Source organism: Pleurodeles waltl, chromosome 6, assembly GCF_031143425.1.
Source record: "Pleurodeles waltl isolate 20211129_DDA chromosome 6, aPleWal1.hap1.20221129, whole genome shotgun sequence".
Taxonomy (NCBI): Eukaryota; Metazoa; Chordata; class Amphibia; order Caudata; family Salamandridae; genus Pleurodeles; species Pleurodeles waltl.
In genome coordinates this window covers 28,166,400-28,177,094 of record NC_090445.1, presented here as the reverse complement: position 1 = coordinate 28,177,094, position 10,695 = coordinate 28,166,400, and the positions used below count along the sequence as shown (strand labels likewise).

General features: G+C 56.8%; 1 protein-coding gene across 1 annotated transcript in view; it reads left to right on the top strand.

The window, feature by feature from the left end:
• The first annotated feature begins 1,926 nt into the window (after positions 1-1,926).
• MED27 (mediator complex subunit 27) overlaps positions 1,927-10,695 on the top strand; it is a 602,008-nt gene continuing 593,239 nt past the window's right edge. The window contains exons 1-2 of the mRNA XM_069237101.1: positions 1,927-2,176; positions 9,445-9,589. Coding sequence (XP_069093202.1) covers positions 1,986-2,176; positions 9,445-9,589 — 336 coding nt within the window. The 5' untranslated portion in view covers positions 1,927-1,985. The remainder of the gene's footprint in view (positions 2,177-9,444; positions 9,590-10,695) is intronic.

Genomic DNA, 10,695 nt, shown 5'->3' with positions numbered 1-10,695 from the left:
GTTTACGTTTTGCTGTTCTGGAAGGACCATGCGTCGGTTGGGGACATTTGTGTAAAATTCTCAGTATCATTTTGTACCATGTCAATTATTCATCCGTTTGTTTTATTGATCATTTAGAAATTTCACAGCTCTCAACTACTTTTTCTTCTTGTCTGCAGTTGTATCTTTATATTTCAAAAAAGGAAAAAATGCTGGATTCACTGTTTTTCCCCAATTGTTTTACTGGTATGTAGATAAAAATATAGGCCAGGTCAGTGTAAAACAAGAGAGGTGGCAAACATAATGGGGGAAATGCAAACATTTTTCAGAGGTGCTTCCTTCATCTCCATGTACAGTCTTGTTGGATCCTCCACGCCTATTCATAAGGTGAGAGTTAAGGCATGCATGGCAACAGGCCTGATTCAGGCACAAGATTCACAAATTACAAGACAAAAGTGACTTCAATTTAGCTTTTTCCCAACTAATGTTGCCCCAACTTTATTGCAAATCCATTTTGAAAATAAATCCCCCAGTTTTTTTTTTCAAAATCTCCTCTTTCCTGTTTGACGTCATGCGCCGCTAAGGGTTGGCTCTTCCCTTACCCGGCTGGGTAAAGACCTGAACTTTGAAAGCTTAAAAATGATTTCATCCAAGTCCAGTCCTGAATCTGTGCAGACCGTTTCTGGTGATCGACATCATAGTTCATATTTGAGGACCGAAATTGATTTCTCAGCATTAGACTTTGACCCAAAGAACACAAAAGAAAGGCAGGCATGGGAGAAAGAAAAATGAATAGAACAATAGGCCAACAGTGACAAGTTGGCAAGCAGTGACAAAAAAGAAACTGTAAGAGAGATGAAAAGACAGGAAGTGTAGGATGGAAAATAAATGCAAAAGGTGGACTCAAGACTAGAACCTTGGTATTACAATCCTGCATGCATGGCAATATTTTCCCATTGAGTAAAATTGAAATAGGGGCAATTTTAGGCGAGGGACGCCTAAAATAAAACCATGTTAGGCTTTAGAAATCGTGAATCTCCTGTCTGAATCTGTTCTCTTGGCATGTATGATTGCATTATCCAACGTCAATGGTGGGGCACCTAAGAAAAACTGTGCCCTCTACAAATAAAGCAGTGTACTAACGTGCCATGTGCTTGCCACAAACAAAACTTGTAATTAAAAATACACATTGCACATGCACAGCCCTGCCAAGTTTCCCAGGCCCATGTTTTAGGTGCTACCCAGTACAGTTTTTTTATTTTAATTCTGGGCATTGTAGGTATGTTTATTTCATTGTAAAACAGCACTACAAGTCCCAGAATTCACAGGGGGGGGGAGCTGGACTGGACTGGACCAGCACATCACGCATGGAACTGGGAAACTTGGCAGCTATGCATGCACAGATTTCAAAATAGCCTGAAAGCAAAGCCTATCACTACTGTTTGATGTGTTTTACTTGTTTACTTTGAGAATACTTGTCTGACTTCCCACAAATACATTATTTTGTATTGCATGTACTTAATTAGTAATGCCTGTTTTTCAGTCACCAAGTCTAAAGCTCATTCCCCCGGTCAGTGCTTTAAATTGGCAGTTTCCAGTATTGAGTAATTTCACTTCTTTAACTTGAAAGCGAGAGTACCTTCACTTCTCAGCGCTGATAACAATACATTTGATATTACAGGACCGGCATTTATGAGGACAAGCAGATACTCTAAATAGAAAGAACCTGCACTTCTATATTTCCATTAGATGCCTTCCCTTCCCTAGGCATTTCTCTGACTTTGCACTACAACTCCCATGACCACCCATCGCTCTACCCTTCTATTCCCACCACACCGTGCTACCACCTTCGTACTACACTTCCCATCACCCCTCTCGTTCACGACCGCGCTCTGCGGGCGTCGCACTACATCTCCCGTCGCTCCTGGTGAAGTGACGTCACTCTTGCGTGAGGAAGCGGCTCTCTCGTCACCCCGCGCGTCGTGACGTCTCCGCGCGCTGCAGACATGGCGGACGCCGTGAACCTGGAGGCCTTCGCCCAGGCCATCGCGGCCGTGCAGGCGCTGCGCTCCAGCGTCACCCGCGTCTTCGACTGCCTGAAGGACGGGCTCAGGAACAAGGGGGGCCTGGAGGAGCGCGAGAAAGCCTTCCTGGGGGGTGTGCAGGAGGGGCTGGGAGCGGTGACCCGGGACCTCAGGTGAGGCTGGGGCTCTGGGGGGCAAAGGACCTGGGGCTCTGGAGTGCTGGGGGGCAGTGGACCTGGGGCTCCGGAGGGCGGTGGGCCTGGGGCTCTGGGGGGCAGTGGACCTGGGGCTCCGGAGTGCTGAGAGACCTAGGGCTCTGGAGTGCTGAGGGCGGTGGGCCTGGGGCTCTGAGGTGCTGGGGGCCCTGGGGCTCTGGAGTGCTGAGAGACCTAGGGCTCTGGAGTGCTGAGGGCGGTGGGCCTGGGGCTCTGAGGTGCTGGGGGACCTGGGGCTCTGGAGTGCTGAGGGCGGTGGGCCTGGGGCTCTGAGGTGCTGGGGGACCTGGGGCTCTGGAGTGCTGAGGGCGGTGGGCCTGGGGCTCTGAGGTGCTGGGGGACCTGGGGCTCTGAGGTGCTGAGGGACCTGGGGCTCTGAGGTGCGAGGGACCTGGGGCTCTGGAGTGCTGGGGGACCTGGGGCTCTGGAGTGCTGGGGGACCTGGGGCTCTGGAGTGCTGGGGGACCTGGGGCTCTGGAGTGCTGGGGGACCTGGGGCTCTGGAGTGCTGGGGGACCTGGGGCTCTGGAGTGCTGGGGGACCTGGGGCTCTGGAGTGCTGGGGGACCTGGGGCTCTGGAGTGCTGGGGGACCTGGGGCTCTGGAGTGCTGGGGGACCTGGGGCTCTGGAGTGCTGGGGGCCCTGGAGTGCTGGGGGCCCTGGGGCTCTGGAGTGCTGGGGGGCAGTGGACCTGGGGCTCTGGAGTGCTGGGGGGCCCTGGGGCTCTGGAGTGCTGAGAGACCTAGGGCTCTGGAGTGCTGAGGGCGGTGGGCCTGGGGCTCTGAGGTGCTGGGGGACCTGGGGCTCTGAGGTGCTGAGGGACCTGGGGCTCTGAGGTGCTGAGGGACCTGGGGCTCTGGAGTGCTGGGGGACCTGGGGCTCTGGAGTGCTGGGGGACCTGGGGCTCTGGAGTGCTGGGGGACCTGGGGCTCTGGAGTGCTGGGGGACCTGGGGCTCTGGAGTGCTGGGGGACCTGGGGCTCTGGAGTGCTGGGGGACCTGGGGCTCTGGAGTGCTGGGGGCCCTGGAGTGCTGGGGGCCCTGGAGTGCTGGGGGCCCTGGAGTGCTGGGGGCCCTGGAGTGCTGGGGGCCCTGGAGTGCTGGGGGCCCTGGAGTGCTGGGGGCCCTGGAGTGCTGGGGGCCCTGGAGTGCTGGGGGCCCTGGAGTGCTGGGGGCCCTGGAGTGCTGGGGGCCCTGGAGTGCTGGGGGCCCTGGAGTGCTGGGGGCCCTGGAGTGCTGGGGGCCCTGGAGTGCTGGGGGCCCTGGAGTGCTGGGGGCCCTGGAGTGCTGGGGGCCCTGGAGTGCTGGGGGCCCTGGAGTGCTGGGGGCCCTGGAGTGCTGGGGGCCCTGGAGTGCTGGGGGCCCTGGAGTGCTGGGGGCCCTGGAGTGCTGGGGGCCCTGGAGTGCTGGGGGCCCTGGAGTGCTGGGGGCCCTGGAGTGCTGGGGGCCCTGGAGTGCTGGGGGCCCTGGAGTGCTGGGGGCCCTGGAGTGCTGGGGGCCCTGGAGTGCTGGGGGCCCTGGAGTGCTGGGGGCCCTGGAGTGCTGGGGGCCCTGGAGTGCTGGGGGACCTGGGGGCTCTGGAGTGCTGGGGGACCTGGGGGCCCTGGAGTGCTGGGGGACCTGGGGGCTCTGGAGTGCTGGGGGACCTGGGGGCTCTGGAGTGCTGGGGGACCTGGGGGCTCTGGAGTGCTGGGGGACCTGGGGGCTCTGGAGTGCTGGGGGACCTGGGGGCTCTGGAGTGCTGGGGGACCTGGGGGCTCTGGAGTGCTGGGGGACCTGGGGGCTCTGGAGTGCTGGGGGACCTGGGGGCTCTGGAGTGCTGGGGGACCTGGGGGCTCTGGAGTGCTGGGGGCCCTGGGGCTCTGGAGTGCTGGGGGGCAGTGGATCTGGGGCTCTGGAGTGTTGGGGGGCAGTGGACCTGGGGCTCTGGAGTGCTGGGGGGCAGTGGACCTGGGGCTCTGGAGTGCTGGGGGGCAGTGGACCTGGGGCTCTGGAGTGCTGGGGGGCAGTGGACCTGGGGCTCTGGAGTGCTGGGGGGCAGTGGACCTGGGGCTCTGGAGTGCTGGGGGGCAGTGGACCTGGGGCTCTGGAGTGCTGGGGGGCCCTGGGGCTCTGGAGTGCTGAGGGCGGTGGGCCTGGGGCTCTGAGGTGCTGGGGGCCCTGGGGCTCTGGAGTGCTGGGGGGCAGTGGACCTGGGGCTCTGGAGTGCTGGGGGGCAGTGGACCTGGGGCTCTGGAGTGCTGGGGGGCAGTGGACCTGGGGCTCTGGAGTGCTGGGGGGCAGTGGACCTGGGGCTCTGGAGTGCTGGGGGGCAGTGGACCTGGGGCTCTGGAGTGCTGGGGGGCAGTGGACCTGGGGCTCCGGAGTGCTGAGAGACCTAGGGCTCTGGAGTGCTGAGGGCGGTGGGCCTGGGGCTCTGAGGTGCTGGGGGCCCTGGGGCTCTGGAGTGCTGAGAGACCTAGGGCTCTGGAGTGCTGAGGGCGGTGGGCCTGGGGCTCTGAGGTGCTGGGGGACCTGGGGCTCTGAGGTGCTGGGGGACCTGGGGCTCTGAGGTGCTGAGGGACCTGGGGCTCTGAGGTGCGAGGGACCTGGGGCTCTGGAGTGCTGGGGGACCTGGGGCTCTGGAGTGCTGGGGGACCTGGGGCTCTGGAGTGCTGGGGGACCTGGGGCTCTGGAGTGCTGGGGGACCTGGGGCTCTGGAGTGCTGGGGGACCTGGGGCTCTGGAGTGCTGGGGGACCTGGGGCTCTGGAGTGCTGGGGGACCTGGGGCTCTGGAGTGCTGGGGGACCTGGGGCTCTGGAGTGCTGGGGGACCTGGGGGCTCTGGAGTGCTGGGGGCCCTGGAGTGCTGGGGGCCCTGGAGTGCTGGGGGCCCTGGAGTGCTGGGGGCCCTGGGGCTCTGGAGTGCTGGGGGCCCTGGAGTGCTGGGGGACCTGGGGCTCTGGAGTGCTGGGGGACCTGGGGCTCTGGAGTGCTGGGGGACCTGGGGCTCTGGAGTGCTGGGGGACCTGGGGCTCTGGAGTGCTGGGGGACCTGGGGCTCTGGAGTGCTGGGGGACCTGGGGCTCTGGAGTGCTGGGGGACCTGGGGCTCTGGAGTGCTGGGGGACCTGGGGCTCTGGAGTGCTGGGGGACCTGGGGCTCTGGAGTGCTGGGGGACCTGGGGCTCTGGAGTGCTGGGGGACCTGGGGCTCTGGAGTGCTGGGGGACCTGGGGCTCTGGAGTGCTGGGGGACCTGGGGCTCTGGAGTGCTGGGGGACCTGGGGCTCTGGAGTGCTGGGGGACCTGGGGCTCTGGAGTGCTGGGGGACCTGGGGCTCTGGAGTGCTGGGGGACCTGGGGCTCTGGAGTGCTGGGGGACCTGGGGCTCTGGAGTGCTGGGGGACCTGGGGCTCTGGAGTGCTGGGGGACCTGGGGCTCTGGAGTGCTGGGGGACCTGGGGCTCTGGAGTGCTGGGGGACCTGGGGCTCTGGAGTGCTGGGGGACCTGGGGCTCTGGAGTGCTGGGGGACCTGGGGCTCTGGAGTGCTGGGGGACCTGGGGCTCTGGAGTGCTGGGGGACCTGGGGCTCTGGAGTGCTGGGGGACCTGGGGCTCTGGAGTGCTGGGGGACCTGGGGCTCTGGAGTGCTGGGGGACCTGGGGCTCTGGAGTGCTGGGGGACCTGGGGCTCTGGAGTGCTGGGGGACCTGGGGCTCTGGAGTGCTGGGGGACCTGGGGCTCTGGAGTGCTGGGGGACCTGGGGCTCTGGAGTGCTGGGGGACCTGGGGCTCTGGAGTGCTGGGGGACCTGGGGCTCTGGAGTGCTGGGGGACCTGGGGCTCTGGAGTGCGGTGGGCCTGGGGCTCTGAGGTGCTGGGGGCCCTGGGGCTCTGGAGTGCTGGGGGGCAGTGGACCTGGGGCTCTGGAGTGCTGGGGGGCAGTGGACCTGGGGCTCTGGAGTGCTGGGGGGCTCTGAGGTGCTGGGGGCCCTGGGGCTCTAGAGTGCTGGGGGGCAGTGGACCTGGGGCTCTGGAGTGCTGGGGGGCAGTGGACCTGGGGCTCTGGAGTGCTGGGGGGCAGTGGACCTGGGGCTCTGGAGTGCTGGGGGGCAGTGGACCTGGGGCTCTGGAGTGCTGGGGGGCCCTGGGGCTCTGGAGTGCTGGGGGGCCCTGGGGCTCTGGAGTGCTGGGGGGCCCTGGGGCTCTGGAGTGCTGGGGGGCCCTGGGGCTCCGGAGTGCTGAGAGACCTGGGTCCCTGGAGTGCTGAGAGACCTGGGTCCCTGGAGTGCTGGGGGTCCCTGGAGTGCTGGGGGTCCCTGGAGTGCTGGGGGTCCCTGGGGCTCTGGAGGGCAGTGGACCTGGGGATCTGGGGGGCAGTGGACCTGGGGCTCCGGAGCGCTGGGGGACCTGGGGCTCTGGAGGGCAGTGGACCTGGGGATCTGGGGGGCAGTGGACCTGGGGCTCCGGAGCGCTGGGGGACCTGGGGCTCCGGAGGGCAGTGGACCTGGGGATCCGGGGGGCAGTGGACCTGGGGCTCCGGAGCGCTGGGGGACCTGGGGCTCCGGAGCGCTGGGGGACCTGGGGCTCCGGAGCGCTGGGGGACCTGGGGCTCCGGAGCGCTGGGGGACCTGGGGCTCCGGAGCGCTGGGGGACCTGGGGCTCCGGAGCGCTGGGGGACCTGGAGCTCCGGAGCGCTGGGGGGCCCTGGCTCTGGGGGGCAGGGGCTCTGGAGCGCTGGGGGGCAGTGGACCTGGGGCTCTGGAGCGCTGGGGGACCTGGGGCTCTGGAGCGCTGGGGGGCATGTGATTATACCATTAAAACGGGAACAGCCCCCACGTTTAGGATTATGGTTATGTTTAGCAGTCACTCTAACCAGTTAAGAAGTTTGCAGATGCTAATTATTTTACTTTTAAACATAATCGCAAAATGCTCGCTTCTCAGTGTGCAAATATGTGGCATTTTAATAGTAAAATTACAACGAAACATGGATTCTGTAATCCATATGAATCTATTAGTGCAGACACGAGGCAAATCTGGGTCTTAAAAGAGAGTTATGGTTATACAGCTTGCCATGGGTGCTGCTGAAACAAAAGGAATGCTTGCCTTAATCTGAGACACTGGTGGTCGTTCAGCCCCCCTTCCATAATTTTTTGCCCTCTATATCACTTAATGTTAGAGGCCATCCAAATAAAAATCAGCTTTGATCTTGTTCCAGTATGAAGAGTCTAGGTCAAACTGCCAGGCATGGTCCTCTCTGAACAGAAACACAAGCAGCACCTAACCTCTTTGTGTCTAGTAAGTCCTCGTTAGTCCTGTGGCACAGCAAGACTAAGACCTACGACTGTACATACGTTGCTCTTAAGGTGTCAACTGAAACATATAGCATAGTGATGTCAGATTTACTTGAATTATTCTGACTCACTGGCACTTTCTTAGGCCACGTTCATGTACATTTGTTGCCACTGTGCCTTTCTAGACAGACACTAACTCCATGCACATCAGTTTTTACTGTTTATTCAAAAGGAGGATTCACGTCTGAACTGCCACCTGAGGACACCCCTGACAGAAGCACAAGTATTTGCAGACTGGCATTGGCCTTCTTAGGCCTTGTTATTGAATTATAGATCAAGCGAGTAAAGGCTCTATGTCTGGTCACAACCAACCCACTCCAGCAGGAGGTTGCAAATGCTGAAATATATTTACTGCAATTCTTGTCTTCCTGCTGGCCATAAGCATCCTCGTGAGAGGCGCAAGTCAGTGTGAGAACGAGCAATATTTAAATGCACTTCATGGTCTCACCCCTCCCTCAAACTTGGGGTTTGTATAAGAAAAGGCTTTGGGGTCCGGGCACAGATATCTAAAAACGGGCACTGTTCTGGCAGATCTGGGGATATTTAATCTCCTCAAAATGGGAATGTGAGTGAGCGGCAGCTAAGGGACAGGCGAAGATGAGTGATGACCTGGAGGGAGTTGTTTAATTTGCATCTGGTTGAGGGACTCAGGAAGCTGAGTGACTGTGCTAGGGGAGAAGAGCCAAGATGCAAATTATGTAGAATTGTAGTGGCCTAAAGGACAAGGGGTTGCTGAGGGACGAGAGTCGACTGAGTGAGTGAAATGGGGGCTTGCATGTGACTTATAAACGTATTTGTGTTTTCATGTAGTGCTTGACCGTGCAAATCCCGGTGTCGGTGCTTTGCACGATTAAAGAGCGTGCTTCATGTGCATACATGGATGGATTACAAAGTGGACATTTTGGGTAACCCACAGGTTAGCATGTTATAAGATAATGGAGAGTGGTCTACAGCTTTGCCAAGATCAATATTGAATGTGTTTTCAGTGAAATCTGCTTACACATTAATGTGCAAAATTATGCTTTGTTGCATAGAAAGGTCTCCGTTATATATGCCTTTAAGTTACACGTGTGTATCATTTACATTGACATACAAGGTGGTGCACCTAAAGAACCCTGCATTTCTAAAGCCTGACCATTTAAAAAAGTTATCTAATACTTGCCTCTGTCAGAACTTTTGGTGGGAAAATTGTGGAGACAGATTTTCCGCCTAGGTCTCCAGTTAACCAAGGAGCATGGACTATCCTGCATATCTGGGACATGGGGTGAGGGATGCATGTCATGGGGGGGTGGGTACCAAGATAGGAGGCGTTGGTATATAGAAGGGACCCTAGTAATGCTTTCATTGTTGGGAGTGGGAGGCAAACATCTGCAATCTTAAGTCCTATCCAGTGTTGGGAAGCATAACCAGATTATTCCATGCGTCCTGCACTTTACCTGAGCCTGTTTCTGCTGTGGGCCAGGCCCTTGCCCAAAAATATCATTTTCCAGCCCACATCAACGTGTAATTGGTCAGCACTAGAATGAGTCTACTCCAGGTGTGAAGTTGTCTCTTTCCTCCGTTCTCTGAGGTTGGAGATGGGGAAAGGGTGCCATTCCTGACAGGCCTTCGACAATATGAACGATGTGGTTTGTAGGTTCATTTGATTTATTATTCATTATTATTTGAAAAAAAAGCAAATGTCTTGGTTCTCCTGTTCAGGTTCAAATCTGATCAGTGGGCTTTGAAGAGAGTTATTTTATTAACTATTTGTTGTCTACCAGGGAACATATTGGGGGATTGGGTGTGTGTTCACAGAACCTTGCCTGGGAGCGGGTATGCAAGTGCTTTTTTACTGAATAATTCGGGTAGAGGATGGACTTCTCAAACACCTCACAGTTGTACTGCTTTTTTCTATTTTTCAGTGAACTTGAACGTCTCAGTAATTTGGTGGGAAAACCATCGGAGAACCACCCCCTCCATAACAGCGGCCTGCTGAGCCTGGACCCAGTGCAGGACAAAACTCCTCTGTACAGTCAGCTTCTTCAAGCCTACAAATGGTCGAACAAGGTGAGATTTGGCCCAGATCTAAACAGTTAATAGTAAGAATCATTTTCAGGCTGAGATCCGCTCGTTCTTAATTAGGTGTTAAATATTTCTAGAGCGCTTCGGTCAAAAGAAAGATATAATGAAAAACAGTTGTTAAGCAGGCCCTGAAAATGTGAACTAATTGCAAGAATTTCTTAATTCTGGTAGACGGGGGCACCCTGAATTAGCACCATGCAGTGCTGCAAAAGTCACAGTCGAATCTGAGAGGGCTGCTGGTCTTCTCTTCCAAAAATGAACAGTTTTGTCTATCCTTTCCTAGTCTGTCAGTGCTTGTCCGTAATCTGTTTTTTGTTCATGTGTACATTTGAGAGTTTGATGCTGAAACGGTTTGTGCTGTGGGATGTTTAGAATCGTTGGTATTTCAATGGATGCTGTCCGAGGTGTGTACACAGCAGTTCTTATTAATGATACGTGATGGCATTACATTGTGCAGGACTGCCAGTAATCCTGCATTCTGTTAACTAGTGGGCTGTCTTAATTGTGGGCGCTGCATTGCTCTGGGCTGCATGTGAGCCTTGATGTAGACTGTTGTGGGTTATTTGATGCAACGATCCAAGTACGTTTTTGTCATCTAGCTGGGTAGTATGTGTAGATTCCCGTGGTGGACTTGTGGTAAAGAATGCTTCTGATGGTGAGCTTCCTGATATTTGGCGGGAAAGGCATTTGGGGTCAGGAGAACCAGGGTCATCCCATCCTATATACCTATATATCTTGGATGCAGGGTTGGACTGTGAACCAAAGTAGTCCCAGCAAATTGTCAGACCAACCTTTCTCCTGCACATAGTGAGCAAACCTGAACTCTTCAAGGGAATATTAGGGGAGCTCTTTCTTCCCCATCCCAAGAAATGCTTGGAAACAAAAATTGGAACTGGTGCGTTTTACAACACATTCTTCAATAAAGAACCTTGTCCAACCATTTAAAAAAAATTGAGGTTAAATAAATGGCTACTTTCTCTAAAAAAAAAAAAAAAAAAAATGAATGTATAGTTGTATGGGTGAAAAGTGGGTAGATTAACTAGTTCAAGAATGGATCACAATAAGGACTTTAGGTGTGTGTGGAGCAAATG